Source organism: Pleurodeles waltl, chromosome 6, assembly GCF_031143425.1.
Source record: "Pleurodeles waltl isolate 20211129_DDA chromosome 6, aPleWal1.hap1.20221129, whole genome shotgun sequence".
NCBI lineage: Eukaryota > Metazoa > Chordata > Amphibia > Caudata > Salamandridae > Pleurodeles > Pleurodeles waltl.
Window position 1 is genome coordinate 163,473,320 of NC_090445.1, and position 17,183 is coordinate 163,490,502.

The window sequence follows — 17,183 nt, forward strand, 5'->3', positions numbered from 1 at the left end:
GTTCTGATGCACTCAAGGGTACCATCTCCAGACTGGGCCTGCATCCTCGCCTTCTTCCATGCCAAAGGTATCTTCTTCCCTGAAAATGTCCTTTCCAGTCTGTATTATCCGGTGTCAAGGGAGGACATTTGGTCCTCAAAGGGTGGAGGGAGGCCATCAGAGTCTAAGGCATTGAGAGTTTGTTGTTGATCTCCGCACGTGTTCAGTGAACTTGTTTGATGGAGTTGTAGAGACTTGGCCTGGTTTTCCAAAGTGGTGTTGCAATTCAACCATAAGGGACTGAAAAGCATGTCAGAAACACAATAAACTGTAAGCCCTCTAGAGGTATGTCCAAACCTAATAGCAGAAAAAAACACCTAAGATGGAGCCAGTGCCCAAGCGCGTTGCCTCATAAGGGTGATTCACAGCACATCCTGTGACTCGAAAGACTTCTTTGAAGAAAACCAACTTGAAGACGGTCCAAGCTCAACAATAGATGGCAAGAGTATGCCACACATGCTCAGAGTATCACATTAGTAAAAAAAATTGGATTTTGTCAAGTGTCCCCTAGTTTTCCCGGGTTACTTTAATGTCCCCAGAAAGAAGCAGATGAAATTGGCCACAGTTGTGAAAGGAATATAAGTAGTGCACATTTTCACTAATTGGGGAAAAATTCTGAAGAAGACTGGTCTGTCACTAGTTCTTAGATGCTAATGAAAACGCCAAATGTGAAAGATATTTGTAGTTAGGCTGTCAAGAATTTTGGATCTGCCAAATAAACTCTAGTTGCAGTTACTTTAATAGTGTGTGGATTTGTCTAGAAAAAAAAACAGAATTGAACTGAGCAATTGATCAACCACATATCAGTGAGACGTTGGCAGCCATGATGATTTTAACACTTTGGTTTGGAACCAGCCTAAGCAGAGCTGAAGGCAGACTTCCCTATCAGACTTACAACTTCAAACCATTTGGCTTTATCAATGCTTGATTGGTCACGGTTTTTACAAAACGTTATTGGTGAGGAAGTTGCCAGGCCCTGTCAATGTAAAAGTAAAAATATTTGGAAGCAAAAATATATTTTGGTCTTATAAGCATGCATTGCCGTAGTAGTCCCTGCCACTAACGGGGCTTACTTTGTGTTTGAATGTGTCCCTGTGAAAGTGAAAGAACAGCGTCCCTCACAGTGAAGTTAGCTAGTGGCTGAAGTTGGCTGACCCATGCTGTGTGCTGTAGTAAGTAGATGAAAAGGTGACAACAATATACCAATGGATGAAGACATCAGGATGAAAAGCCCCTATAAGTATATCATACATATAATTCAAGTACAATCAAAAGGTCTTGGCTAACTCCAGATCGAACTTCCGAGGCATCTGCCAATCCACCGTGGCTGTCAATGTTTTCTTGTTATTGTATAATTTTAACAATTATTCCAACAGTGCTGAATAATCTCCATTCAGTGACTTAAGCAACTTACAAAGCTGCTTTTAATTAAAAGACTTAGAATGAACTTATTGACCTCAGAAAGATAAAAGGATAGGCAAATCCCAATCGAGATCGTACCTGCTACATGCAAATGTACAGATGCTGGCAGCTGAAGCATTAACCTAATAAGCATGACCAGTAGCAATAGCCATTATTAGGTCATATATAATATGGAGGGCTATTAAGCAGAAACGAAAGGAACAGGGGAGGGGGGGGAGAGTTGTGCCCCAGATGATAATTGTTTTCTTATTTTATTTCTGGTGGGTGAAGTTCTGTCTATGGGATTCAGACCTAGTGCATCAAAGAGAATCAGATATCCCACACAAAACATATTTAAAAGTGGAGCACAAGAACCTCATTTAATTAGAAGACATGGGCAAACGAAGGGTGCCCCATAAAATAGTAACTCTGGTTCAGATTGAAGATGATAAATCAGTAGGGAGGATTGTGTCATCCTGGCCTATGCATCCATAGGGAAAGTCTCCACAATGGAAGCTCCACTGGACGTGGTACAGATCAGTGTGGAGGGAGAGGTCAAGGAAGACCAGCAACAGAGGATTGTTGACAGAGTTCCTGGGAGTAAGGCCTAGAAGAGAGGTCACAGTGAGCACGAACAGAGATATAGAGTTAGTTCTGTGTTGGGTAAGATCCAGCGGAAGCAGTCACAAAGTAAGTATGAAGACTGAAAAGGATCTATCAACCAAGAAAAGAAGTCTACAGCTCTGGAATTGTGGGTGTTTAGCTTGGCAAGCACATACTGTGAAAGGCAGGACCCGCTCAGCGGTTATTGCCACTAAGCCACGATTGGCACTGCAGGACTGCACACAAATTATAACCGATCACCACTAGGTTAGAACAGCCAAAAACGAACATCGCAACCAGTCACACTGTTTTCAAGCTGTGTACAAACTTTGACCCATGTTTTGTGTTTAACAAATACAAGCTGGGCACTGCATACTATTTGGGAAAATAACCGACTGTGTTTCAGCCAAACATATCTTTGAACAAAACATATTGGCGTAAACAGCAAGTTGCACACAGGTACCAAGGGACCAGACACACCAGCGAGTACTGCACCGTCATTTCCTGCAAATGCTTGAACGGATGGAATCTTAAGGTTCCAACGCAAAGCTGAACTTCAGCTCTGACCGCCACGACAACCCGAGGCCGGCCAGGCGTAGAATCTTTGTGGCAACCCTGCCATGAACAGAATGGTTCAAAAGGCACTGCCGTTCGAGGCTGGAGTCTTTCAAAGTGTCCTCCGGCGCTGCATGCACCCTGCCCTCACACTTCCACAGTCGGAAGGACTGGCTCCTCCGGCTCCTCCTTGATGTTGCCTTCACTCCCCTGTTGCTGCGACTGGTGGTTCCCAATGCTGGTGAGGTAAGTGTTGATGAGCTGAGAAATCTCATCCACCTGAAAGATAAGACCGTCACATTATTAAAGTGGTAAGCATGAGAAGTGGTAAGAGTCCAGTAACATGCACTGTAAGCAGGCCTGAGGAAAGACACACTGTACCCTGTCACCCAACCAATGCTTATAAGTGTTTCTAGGTGTTTTTTTTATTGGCAAACAGCAAGTTATCATGGTTTGCCAAGGTGCTATTAACAATTCTTGCCCCTCCAATGCCTCTCTTCTCATCACTCACAGGTACAACAACTGTTTCAAAAAATGGGAAAAGTGACTTACCTGCAATATCAGGTTGGAGGATTGTTTTTACTTAGATTGGCAGGTTATGCAAACTCCGGCATACAATGGGTGGTCGAGAATGACCAATTCATTTGCTCTATGTTCTACAAGCTCTTTGTTGTCGACCATGAGAGCATTGATGTCCAGACCCTTTATAATGCTGTCAGCCTTATCCACAGTGGACAACTGCAGCATAGATTCCTGGTAAGTACAAGCTTTTTAGCCAACCACACATTCTTTCTGAGACTCCGTTTCACTTTCTTATAGATGTAGCCACTCTTGTGAATATTACCCCATGCCCAACAAATATGGCACTTCACTGTAATATTTGTGGCAACCCTTGAAGGAGAAGGGTCTGAATGCATAATACAAGGTTTGATTACAAAAGTGTGATGGTGGGGAAAAAAGGGTGGGGTTTGGTCGTAAAAATCCATCTTAAACTTCCATCAGTAGATAGGTGGTAGTTGGTAGCCATCCTGCACCACCAACATTATAACTGACCCACCCCATGTTGTCCCCACGCAAATCTGGCTAGATCCTTGTGGCCAAAATGTCCTATTGCTCATCGTCCTCAGAGCTTCTCAACATTATATCATAGGTTGCATCTATATCCCTGTGATGCACATATTCACTTAGTGTTTCCTTCTTCCGGTTGGTTGTTGGACATACGAGTTCAAGGTCAGCGTCGGTTCCAAAAGTGTTAGCTGGTATACATGTCATCTCTAATCCCGGAGCAACGCCTAGACTCCTATATGGAGATGCAGTTGATACTCCTACGTACTGAACCACACAAAAAAGGCATATAATTGAGCTATTGTGGCCAATAGGACCACTGTAGTAGCCATTGTCTACCATTGGTGGCACAGTGGGCATTGCGAGGACGCACATATCATAAAACATTTAAGAAGAATGTGAGGGCTCGTCCTCAATCCACTGCCCAAAAAGTATGGGTATAGCTGCTTCACGTAGATTTGGAAAGCAGGGCCTGGGAACGCCCATCACAAGACACTTTAAAATATAGCATACATAACGCTCACATCATCTGTGATCCATAATAAATAATACACCACAAATGGCTGAACTTCTCAACAAACAATCCACAAAGGCATTTTTCTTTGTATAGTATTACAAGATGACTGTATGCCACCAGTATACCATATTTCCAATCTTGGGCTTTCAATTAACAATTCATGACATTTTGGAATTCAGTTCAATTGAACCAATTGGACTAGTACACGTGAAAACTAAACCCCAAAAAGGGGAAGGTTTTGTCTTTTTGTGACATGAAGTCATTTTGGAATAGTATTATTGTGGCCTTAACTTTGCTCCACCGTCAATGAAGAGAGCTCAAGCCGGTGCAGTCAAAATTTGGACTATTCATTGCCATAGGTCCCTTAGAAACATTTACCCACTTACCTCCACTGGTACAAAAAGGTGATCGAAGAGGTGGCCTAGTCCTAATGAGGTGCAGCTAAATGCAAATTCTGATCCATTACAAGTGATATATAGTATCACCCAAGTGAGACTCTTTTAGGGACCTCAGAGTAGATTCAATCAGAAGAAAAGGACATTCAAGGCTTTCAATGTGCTCCACCCCCCAATTGAGAAACCAGCGAGCCTCACCGTGACGTAAGTGAATCTGGTTATATTATACACTCCCAAGCATCTGAGCCAAATGTTGATTTTACTAAGATCTAATGAGATGGCACAGAAGCCAGGTGTGATAACCACTGTGATGTTAATGGAGTCATAATATATTGCTATCAGTGTGTACTGCTGTGTTGGGAAGTCCTTTTGCAACATCAAGGTCCCCCAGAATTTTTCCAAGTCTGATAGTGATCTTTCTAATGTTCACAGTGATGGTGGTATGAGCCCAATGTGCAATGACAACGACCACCAAACTGAAAGTCTAAATTTAAGGTCCACTGCAGTTTGTTGAAGAATATAGCACGGGAGGAGGATTTGGAAGACTGGTGCCCCTCCTGGCCTGAATGTTGTCCACCTGACCAGCATCTGCAGCCCTGGAAGGACTTGGTTGTCTGCCGCATCACTGGTTGTGAAGGCTGTGCCTGTCTATGCATTAGCACCGTGGAGTGGTTTCTAGATTTTGAAAATGGTGTAAATGGTTATGCGGGTGGCAACAGCCTTTCAGGAACACGCTGTAGCTCTACTACCTTTAAAGCTTTCCAAGATGGGGTCTGCCTTTTCACGAAGATCCGTCAAGGGCCACATTCATCGACAAAGCCTGCACATTGCTGCAGTATCTGGTAGACCTCATCCAGGCATGCCATCAAAGGACCACCCCGAAAACAACTGCTCTCCCAATGCAATACATGGTATCCTTACCTGTGTAGCTAATTTATTTGGCTGCATCTTGTCCATCATCTATCGTTTGGGCCAAAGAGATCCTCAGATCTTCCTGGACTGTCAGCAAAATCTCACACTGGTGTAACCACCCAACAGGTATACTACATGGACAGACAGCAATGCCAGACTGGATAACGAATCACCTTAGATTCCCTATTAAGTCAAATGAATTGGGTTCACTTTACTGGTCAAAGCCTGTAAAATAGGGCTCTCTACAGTGGGACACTTGGCGAAAAACACTGGGTCACCAGGTGTTGGTCTATGACTTCTGGTCACCTTTCTGCTCACAGGTGGGTAAAAAGATGGTTTTGACCAGGCAGCCATCAAGTTTCTGTAAGAGCACCACTGAAAGGAAGCACGGGGTTAGGTGTTGACCCCGATTGTACTATTTCCCTCAAACGTGTTTTAGTTTCAGTAGAGGGTAACTGTAAGCACTTAACACCTTGGCAGCCCTTTGAAGTGCCACTGCAAATGAGGCACTCTCCTCCACTTGCAGTTCAAGTGGAGAGTCACACTGTCTCTAGGAGGGTGTCAGGCCCACTGGTCCCACTGGTGTTCTGTGAATCATGGTATGAGGCATCATTAGTGTAATGATGATGGGGAGAGCAAGCCAACCACCATCATAAACAAAATGGTTACTTACCTGTAGGTACAGTTTTGCAGATTGAAGTATTTTCTGGAGTCACATGCTGTGCTTTATTCCGCCATCTAGTGGTTAAGTCTAGAATTACTCTGTAGTCTGTATTCTTTATTGCCATTCTCCTTCCCCTTATGATGTCAGACACCCACCCCAGAAGCCAATTTGTTTGGTTACCATCTTGAGGAACCTTCCTTTTTCCCGTTGGTTGCCTTCCCCTATTGAGGCTTTTTTACCCTTTTATCTATCTTTCATTTCTTTCTTGTTTTCAGAGCTCCTCATTTCTGGGGAGGTAGGTGTGTCGCTTGTGAATCCAGATTGTTCATCAAGCTTAAAAAGTAACACTACAAAACTAACCTTTAGTTATGTACCGTGAATCGTTTTTGGATTTGTATGTTGAGCACTGATTATGTAGCAACCCTCCGTGCCACCCACAGGAGGCTGGGCTGAACTGAGTTTGATAAGGAAAGCAGGTGCCCCAGTTCTTTTTGTTCAGCCTGTGTCTCCTTGTTTACTTGCATGCCCACGCAGTAATATCTTGTGAACACATGCACCGATGACCAAGTATCTGCCATTCAAATGTCTGATGGAAAGGTTGGATGCCAGTGTGGCTCCCTTTTTCCTTGTAGAAACTGCTCTTGGTCTTGGTGTTTAGGATAGTTCTGTGACCGCTGACTTGTTGCATATTTAGACAGTTTGTGCTCTCCATCTTAAGATTGTCTCTTGTGTGAATGCCGTGCCCCTGTTATTTGGGGCTCTAATTATACAAAGAAAGCCTGAGGAAGCTTTGTGGACGTACGTTGCAGAAGTAATGTGGGAAGCTGAAGTTGTGGTCTATCTGTGCTCTGAGGACTGAACTCCAAGGTAGGCAGGGGATCCCAGTGCAGAGCGGAGAGAGTAGCGCAGAGCTCCTGAGTGGCAAGGAGTGGTGGCTGCATCTCAGCGAGCACGTGTGGCTGGTGGTGCATCGTGCTGCAACCCCACCCCCGGTGAGTTGGCCACTGACAGCAGTGGTGGGGCAGGCAGCGGAGCACACACAGGAAGCTGGGTTAGGTCCTGGTGCAGCTTGTGGCTCATTCTCAGTGCCCTGTCCACTTCCTCTGCCACCTCCCGATGGAATAAGCCCCATGGGAGTGAGTGAATAATGCACAGCATGTTAATCCAGAAAAGATTCACTTCGTAAAACTGGACCAGCCCCCTAGCGGAGTTGGCCCCCACCTCAGCCCTGAAGGCAATCTACGCTCTTTGGTGACGGCACCACGTGAGGAGTCGGCACCTGCCCCACACCGCTCTGTCCTGTCCCATGGGCTGAGGCAAAGTAGGTGGAGCAATGGCGCACAGGCATGTTGCCAGGGGCTACCGGTGAGTGTATCAACAGGGACAATATTATTTCAATTAGTTATTGGCAAATGAGGCCTTATTTTGAGGGGGAGGACCACAACCCTGACCAGCATAAAAGTGTGATCCCAAAGACAAGACTGCCTAAGTGTCATAGAGTCAGCGTATTTGGCACCTGCAGGCCCCCGTTCCCCCCCTACCCCCCCTCCCCAAACATGACAATGCATACAACAAGCGTAACAAGAAAAGCAGCAGGGGGTGCAATAAAGAACAATTAGGCACAGCAAGAATCCACCTTAATGCAGTCAAGTAATAATCAGGTCACCCATCCATTTGAATACTTGTGCAGTCATTTGCGAACAAAAAGCCTTTTGTGAAAACCACTGCATGCAATATAAGCGAATGCACACTAAGATGCCCCCAAAAAGTAAGCCTAACAGAACTTTATATCCGGTTGAGGTGCTGCACACCCATATTCTCTCCAACAGGGCAGCTCTAATTAAGAATGCCAACAAACAAATCAGGCTACACCCACTTTAGAAATTGCAATTCTACTTTTGATGCAAAGCAGTGATGCTCCACCCAAGGAGGCAAACACCCAAAAGGCAAGAGTGGCCACATAAGCTAATAAAATCATGAGGCACAATAGGACGTACGATAGTAGGTCAAAAATGCTCAATCAAAGCCGTCCGAACCAATTGACCGAGCACCAATAATAGAGCCCACCCACCCCAATCATTCCAATACTGCCCTCTAATTATCAAAGGGCTTCAAGGCAAAATACAAGCCCACTCAACCAGAGTCTGAAAGAAACACCACGCAAGACACACAGAACTACTCCTCTAATGGGTATGATTTCTCATCAGCGCTAAATGTCATGCTTTCAGCGTTGTCCAGGCAAAGTTTGATCACAGAAAAGCAATTCACTGCAGCCTGTGAATTGCTATCTATGGTCAAAGAGATTTCTGCTAAGCTGTAGGATCTGAAGACACTGATTGTTACAGTACAAGAGTCTGCCCTGCACCCCCCCAAAAACACATCCTTGGTATTGTGCCAACTCATCATACCAAAGCTAAAGGAGGTGCCTGCTTTTCTAAAATCAATCATAAGAGTTTAAGGCAATTATTCCTGTCTATCCTTCAAATCTGCCCAGCGACTTCCTGAGCATGACCAACAAAGTCATGCAGAGAAATTAGATAATCATCGCTACCTGCCTTGCAAACAATATTGACCAGCAGAAATGGTGGGGTGGCTTTAAATTCCACTGAAGCCCCTCAAACCTAGTAAGAAAATCCTTTCAAAATCTCCACTGACAGGACAAAGGACAGAGAACAGTCTGCAACAAATAACAACTAAAGACTCGCCCCAAGAGCAGGACAAGTCAATTGGTCATCCAATGCAGAGAAGCATCTGGCCAACTGGAGGAATAGATTTGAGTAGGAGTGCACCAACTTTGTTGGCATCTCAGTTAAATCACGAGATGGCTGTTCAAAAGGCAACAAAGTAGCCACATCTAAAGGGCTCTACAAATTAATTGTTAAGGAGCACATTTCGACAAATCATCCCTCAGAGAAGATCCGCCACCATCTGGTGGACTGAAGCTGTCTAGCCCTAAGGGCAAGACAGCTGATGAGTGGGTTCGTAAAAGGTCCCCAGAAATCCCTGGGAGGTGACCACAGGAAAAGTGCCCCTGTAATCAGCCAGGACACAAAAAGGGAGATGCAGTGTGCATAAAGAAGGGACCCACCAGTGACCAGATCAAGGGGTTGCTTAGTGTAGGGATGGGGTGAGAAAGAACCTCTGAGATCCCAAAGGGTACACAGAGGCCACCCTTTGTGTCAATGGGTGGGGAGAACACTGAACCTTTGGCTCACTGGCCTCCAACAATGGAGATATACCAACAGTGGTCACAAAGCAATGGGGATGAGGTGAAGGCTCTGACAGATACAGTTGCTAGTGTAACCATGGTGATGGGAAATCTGGTCTCCCCTGACCAGATCCTACCAGAAGAAGTGCACAAGAATGTTAATGCTGACAATGTCACAAAGTCACACTTTTTGGCTGTGGTTGACTTCGAGAGGGAGGGAGTTACTGCCCAAAGAAAGTGGTTGTGTCCCCTGCCATCCCCAGTAGAGTGTCTGTTGGGCAATGACCTGGAAATCTCTACTTGGGCAGAAGTGGAAAGAAGGACCCATGCAGCAATGCTGGGTCTTCTTGAATGGGTTTGTGTAACTACCAGACCACCAAGTGCCCAGAGATAATAAAGTCAAGGGGTCCTCTAGGCTGCAACAATGTTCCAGGTACCTAGAGTCAAGAGAAGGGGCAGGAAGGCTAACAATCCCAAGGTCCACAGGGCCAGAAGTAGCCCAATACTCAGGGGAAGGCTTGGCACCTGAAGAGAAGCTGCTGCCTTAAGAGATCTGCCAGACTTGGCAGAGGTCCAGGGGGCAGGAGGTCCCTCCAGAGAGGTCCTCAATCAATGACACAGGACATGTCCCACTCTAGACGACCTGCGATAGTTAGCTGTCAGAGAGGAGGAAAGGGATACCACTGGAACCCATAAGGTATACTGAGAGGAAGGCCTCCTGTACAGAGAGGCAAGGGCCCCTAGTGGTCCCTCATTAACGTGACCCAAGATATCCCCTTAGCTGGACACCTGGGGTAGACGACCTCGGAGAGGCTGTAAAATCACTCCAACTAGCCCCAGATGCCTGAAAAGGTCAAGGTTTTTTTTTCACATATGTCACCTGCCAGGCCAGTGGCACAGCAGGTGGCAATGCAAAATCTCCCTTGATACCACTTCCACTCCCTTTGAGAGGGTGGGAGTTGACATTGTTGGTCACCTAAATCCCCAACAGACTCAGGAAATAGATTTATCCTGGTGGAAGTGGACCATGCCACCAGGTGTCCAGAGGCAATTCCCCTTATGACTGTCCCTGCTCTGGCAGTGGCTAGAGCAGTCCCTGGAATCTTCACCAGGATCGGGTTCTCTAAGGAGGTGATCTCAGACAGAGGCACAAATTTTATGTCTGCCTATATAAAGGCTATGTGGGAGGCTATGTGGGAAGAGTACACCACTCCCTATCATCCCCAAGGCAATGGTCCAGTTGAAAGATTCAACAAGATCCTGGGTTTCCCTGAGAAACTCTGGAGGAGATGGAATGTTTTTCTCCCATGCCTGCTATTCGCCTAAAGGGATGTCCCCCAAACAGGAGTTGGCTTTAGTCCCTTTGAGCTACTGTTTGGATACTGTCAAGGGTTCACTAAGCTTGGTTAGAAACCGTTAAAAGGGGTCACGCAATGAACCAAAGTAAGACATAGTGGACTATTTGCTTGGCCTTCGCTCCAGGATGGCTGAGTATACAAAGAAGGCGAATAAGAATTTGGTGGTCAGCCAGGAGTTTGTGAAGCACTGGTATGACCAGACATCCTCCATGGATGAATACCAACCAGGACAGTTGGTGTGGGTTTTGGAGCCTGCGGCACCCAGGGCACTGCAAGACAAGTGGACTGGCCCATAACCCATCAGAGAAAATAAGGGGAAGTCACCTAATTGGAAGTCCTGGGTACCCCCCAGGACCCCTCATAGGGTCATCCATGTGAAAAGGCTCAAGTTGCACCTCAACGGGGCAGACCTTCTTCGCCTCCATCAGTCGCCATCAACATGGAGAGAAGAGAGTGAACCTCTCCCTGACCTCTTGTCCTCTGATGCCCAAGATGGAAGTGTGGAAGGAGTAATTCTCTCCTCCACCCTAACAGAATAGCAACAGAGGGACTGCTCTCACTTACTGAGGCAGTTTGCTGGACTGTTTTCTTTGACTCCCAGGTCTGATAACGTAGTGTATCAATGATCTTGACACCGGTGACAGTTTACAATTGCCTGACCAGGTCAAGGCGAGCAAAAAGGCTGAGGCAGCCAAGATATTGGAGACAGGAGAAGTAGAGCCCTCTAGTAATCCATAGGCCAGCCCAGTACTTCTGGTGGTCAAGCTCAAGCCCAAAGGAGGGAGGCCCAAGATGTGGTTCTGTGTGGGCTGCAGGAGACGTAAATGCAGCCACCAACACTAATGCACACCCCATGCGATGAGCTGATGAGCTCACTGACAGTTTTGGGGCACCCAAATATCTGAGCACTTTTGTACTGACATTTTGTTGGCAGATAGCCATCACCCTAGGAACTAAGGAGAGATCTGCTTTTTCCACACCTGAAGGTCACTTTCAATTTAAAGTGATGCCCTTTGGGTTGAAAGAATCACCTGCCACATTCCAGAGGTAAGTGAATAGAGTACTCTCAGGCTTGGAAAGTTTCAGTGCAACATATCTTGATATAGCTGTAACCAGTTCCACCTGGAAGGATCAAGCCGGTTCACCTCAAGGGTGTGCTTTAAGCCCTGCAACAAGCAGGCCTGACTATCAAGGCAAGTAAGTGACATATAGGGCAAAGCTCTGATGTGTACCTGAGACACCAATTTTGTGGAGGCCATGTTCAACCTTTTCAACCCAGGATCCAGACCATCATGGCTTGGGAAACTCCTAAAACTCAGACGCAAGTCAGAGCCTTTCTTGGCCTGACTGGGTATTGCAGGAGATTTGTGAAAGGGTACCATAGTGGCACTACTCACCAAATATACCTTCAAGAAGCAACCTGAATAGGTTTTCTGGACTAAACAGTGTAAAAAGCCTTTTAACACCCTTAGCAAAGCTTGTGCTCAGCATTGGTCCTGAAGGCACCCTCGTTAGGAAATTTACTGTTCGGAAAGATGCCTCTAAACATGGGAATGGGGCAGTGTTATCATAAATGAATGATATTGGCCAGGATCAGGCAGTTACCTTCATTAGCAGGTGACTCTTCCCCAGAAAGCAGTGCTGGGAGTGCCACTGAGAGGGAAGCCTTTGGTGTGGTTGGGTCTCTGAAGAAGCTGAGACTCTACCTGTCTGGGACTCACTTCGCACTTCAAACTGACCACAGTCCTCTTGGATGGCTCAGGCAGGTGAGAGAAGAGAACCCCAAGTTGTTGATGCAGTCCATTTCCCTGCAGGGTACGAACTTTACAGTAGAACAGAGACATCGGACTGACCATGACAATGCAGATGGCCTTTCTGAGTTCTTCCACTCAGATGATGAGAAATACCACAATGAAGGTTAGTTGCTTTTCACCATTCGTCTGGGGGATATTCCTGGTTTTTCGATTCAGAAAATGCATGGAGGCTTGCTAACCAGACCTCAGTGCCAGCTTTCTGACCTCAAAACGTGTGTGTTACACTGGCTAGCCCCAATTGGCATAGGCTATCTTACCTATAAGTCACTCGCATATGGTACCCAGGGAATGTAAGTTAGAGAGTCACACCAGAGAGTGCAGCACTGGCTGTGCCACCCTGGGTATATCACACATAAAAAACATCTCTCAGTCTGCCACTGCAGCAGGAAAGAGTAGTTTAGAACTGCTTGTCAGACTTTGCCATTTACAGCAACGGCAAAACCTATCCTACCTCTGCAATGTTTTTAAGTAACCCCAATGGAAGGCCTACTGAGCCCTAGGGAAGGGTTCAGCATATTTCTGAGCCAAACATGTATTTTAAGTGTTCTGGAAGTAGATGTGAAACTGTAGTTTTTACTGTGGAAAGACTTGGTCGCCCTATTGGTGAGTACATGGTTACATGCCGACCCCTCAGCTGTGATAAATCTTGAAAGGTACAAACAAAGGCGATACTCCAAGGTATCAAACAACTTTTTTTACATTAGGCCTGACATGATTCTCAAGTCAAAATTAATATAACATGCTGTAGTTTGCAACTTTAACAAAGTTGTCACTATTTTCCCTTTAGTCTCATGTGCCCTGAATGGTTGCACAAGGAGCCTGTCACCAAGACAGCTCTCTGACGTCTTGGGGAGGCATGGTAATGACTCCCAGGAAAGGAGACAACAGAAGCATGCTTAGAGACAGGTGTTACCTCTATCCTGCAGGCAGCCGCACGCATGTTGGCCCAAAATGCGAGCTTCAAGGAGAAGTCGCCTTTAAAGGGCAAATGGGTAACACTTGGGAGAGGGTCTGCTCCACTGTCTAGGTAGACAGGCTGGTACTAGACACAGGGAAGGGTAAACCAGTTGCAAAACTAATTGTTTTCAGAGGCAAGTAGCCCCTTTGGTATCCACACTTCTGGGTTGGGCTAGGGAGCTTTGGACACCGGGAGAAGGGTTCTCCATGTTTGAAGTGGCAAGAATAGTGTATCTTGGGATAGCCAGAGGCCATACGTCCCAGAAGTCAACATCAGGAGGGAGAGAACCTAGTAGCCCTTTTATTACCAACCGCATTCTACCCTGAGGGCATTTTCTGAACATAAAAGGGCACCCGAACTTAGATCAAGAGTGGACTGAAAGGACGACTGCCCTGCTGCACCGTGGAACTGCCAGCCATAGGCTGCACTGGTGTGGACTGCAATTGCTGAACCTGGTGACTAGCAGAGGAGAGGGACTGTGCCTGCTTTGCCATGCTCGTGAGGGAGTCCTCGCCGAGCCCAGCCAAAGCAACAGAATCCAAGCGTCAGCTGGCTGACCTCCTGTTCGTAGTAGAGAACGACAACAGTTGAGGAAGCATGCAGGAGCAAGTTGGTAGCCCTGAATCTTCAAACCGCTGCGATGCAGCACCGGAGACCAGGACCTGACGCTCAAAGTTACACCCGACTCTACTGGACCTAGGAGACTCATCAGAGTGCAGATTCGTTGCCCAAAAGACAAGTTATTGCTCAGGGAAGGATTTGGCAATGCTGCGTTAATGGGCAGCTGGTAGTGCAGTGGTGATTAGACTTCTGCCTAGACCGAGAGGACTACGCGGGATGTCAACCCAGTGGCCAGGACTGCCTCACCCACTCCAAGAACCAAGGAGTAGCTGCAGGAAGACCCCCACTGACCGCATCACATCCACTGCATCCTCGAACATCATTATGCTTTGCATCAGGACTACTTTCATAAGAACCTATTAAAGAGGGATAAAAGTCCCTGGAACTTTCTGAAGGCTGCTTCTACTCTTGAGGTAACTGTTTTTGTGGGCCTTGCTGGTCCCCATGACTGGCTCCCTGCCAGAGTTGGTCACCCAAAGTAACTCTAAGTAACTGAGCTAACACTTGCTCAAAGTTTTCCTTGAAAAATTTGCGACATGCCAAACTTGTTTAATTTGCCAACGCTCACTTATGCTTACGGAAAAGTGCATATTTAATATACCTTGTAAATTCTATACCCCGCTGTAGACATGGTATGACTTATTGTAACACTACCATCTTGAAATTCTGTGTGCTCAAGAATTTGTTTAGTATATAAAGAGCCAGGATAAGTATGAGGGTGTAGTCCTGTTCTGAGTTCAAGTAATATGTGGAGTATACCGATAATCCTCTTTGTAGTCTTGGGGCTTAATTCTACTGCATTTTTGTCATGGGGGTCCTGTACCTCACGTGCTAAGTGACCCATGTCCTCCTTGTTGCAAGGTCTTGCTCTTGGTGTTATTTTTTAAGGCAAGCTTAAAAATTCTATGCAGTATCTGTGTTGTACTATGTTTAGAATTGGGGGAGGGAAAGAAAGAGGCAGGGAAGACTGTGCGAGGGAGGGTTTGTGTGTCTGTGAGGAGTCACTTGTGAATTTGTCCCACTCCTCTTGGCGGGGCTCTTCGTCCCACTGCCCTGCCCCAAAGGGCTACCTCTGTTCGCTGGGGTATTGCCATTGCAATGTTGCCGCTTGGGGGTGGTGTGCGGGATAAAGCTTGTGTGGGTAGTAGTTGGTTTTATGACCACCCATCCTGCTGGTCTCCTTCATTGTCAGTCTCCTTAGATGGTCCATCTGAACTGGAAGGTGCAGTCGTATGGAAGTGTATGCTAAATGTGACTTTTGTAGGTGAAACAAATTGCATACTAACTGTTGTGTGGTAGGAGCACAAGGGTCTATGTGCTGGGCTATACAGTAGCATATGAAGCATTTCCACTTAGCTGCATAACAAGGTGTTGTGGTAAGACATCTTGCCTCCTGTAGAATGTCCATACACTCTGGGGGAAATTGCAAGAAACCAAACTCTACGACTTCAGGAGCCAGATTGCCAAGGGGTTTGGATGCCTGACCCTGGCCTTGCTGTGCATCACAAGGTCTGATACGTTGGGAAGCCTCTTGTAAGACATTAGGGACAAATCTAGGAGTACCGTGAACCAGGACTGTCGCATCAGGTGGGCGCTAATAGAATCACCATGAGAGATGTCCGTTTGAGTTTCTTGACAAGATATAGAATGAGTGAGAGAGGTGGAAATGTGTATGCAAATATCCCTGACCAACTCATCCACAAAGCATTGCCCAGGGGCTGTGGATGGTGGTACCTGGAGGCAACGTTTTGGCATTTTGTGCTTTCTATGGTGGCAAACAATTCCATGTCAAGTCTCCCCCCACTGTTGGGAGTAGCAGTGGAGGTCTCAGGTGACGTTCCCATTTGTGGACTTATTGCTGGGTCCTTAGCGGGTCCACCACTGAATTGTCCACTCCTTGGAGATACTCAGGGGTGTGGAATTCATATCGCCCAATGTCCGAGACTTGTTGGTTTCCGTTAAGGGCAAGACTTTTTAATGTCATTTTTTCCAGATAATTAGAAATTAACTGACCGTAAGAAGGATAGAGCTTTGGCACTCTAGTGCTCACAGCCAATAGCAAAGGTATGATGAAATTTAATCAGCATGGGAAATGTATCAAGGCCTGTAATAGGCTAGAAGCTCAAGATCCTAGCCTGGTATTGGCTGATGAAATACTTAAGCCCATCCCAGTGTTCGAGAGTCGGTGGAGAAGGAGAGAAAAGACAACGTAGTTTCATAGAATACACCTTCACAAGCGGAGGGTAAGAGATTGGTGGCTGAAACAGGTTGTTTCCCTGCCGGTCCTATTTTGTGTAGTGCCTTGTAGGTGGAGATCAGGAGTTTGTATGTGATGCACTTGTTAACTGTAAGCCATTGTAGCTCTCTGAGGGGGGAGGAGATGTGGCTATGTCGGGGGATGTCCAGAATGAATCTGGCTGCTGCATTCTGGATTCTTTGTGGTCTTGATTGTAATTTCTTGGTGACGCTGGCCTAGAGTGTGTTGCTGTAGTCCAGTTTGCCAGTGACAAGTGCGTGGCTGACTGTCTTCTTCATGTCTGAGGCGATCCACTTGAAAATCTTTCGAAGGAGTCGAATGGTTTGGAAGTATGACGATGAAACGGCGTTGACTTGGCAGGTCATGGATAGAGAGGAGTCCAGGATGATGCCCACCTTGCGTGCGTGGTCCATGGGAGCGGGAGCGTTTCCCAGTGCATGGGCCACCAAGACTCGTTCCGGGCGTAAGGGGTGAAGCCAATTATGAGGGTTTCCTTCTTGTCCGCATTGAGTTTGAGACAGCTGGCTTCCATCCAGGTGGCGACTGCTCTCATCCCGTTGTGGAAATTTCTCTTGGCTTTTGCTGCGTCATCAGACAGGGAGAGTATCAGTTGGGTGTCATCGGTATAGGAGACTATGTTTCGCCTGTGTTTGATGATCTTGGCTAGCGAGCCATGTAGATGTTGAAAAGCGTCAGACTGAGTGATGATCCGTGGGGCACTCTGCAGCATGTGTCTTTGGGTTCTGGCTTGAACGGCAGTAGCCTGACACTCTGTGTTCTTCCAGTGAGGAAGGACCTGATCCAATCCAGTGCTTT

General features: G+C 46.5%; 1 protein-coding gene across 1 annotated transcript in view; it reads right to left on the bottom strand.

Moving 5' to 3' along the window:
* Positions 1-1,718: 1,718 nt before the first annotated feature.
* The window catches only part of PLEKHH3 (pleckstrin homology, MyTH4 and FERM domain containing H3), a 264,118-nt gene continuing 248,653 nt past the window's right edge, over positions 1,719-17,183 (bottom strand). The window contains exon 13 of the mRNA XM_069237720.1: positions 1,719-2,877. Coding sequence (XP_069093821.1) covers positions 2,746-2,877 — 132 coding nt within the window. The 3' untranslated portion in view covers positions 1,719-2,745. The remainder of the gene's footprint in view (positions 2,878-17,183) is intronic.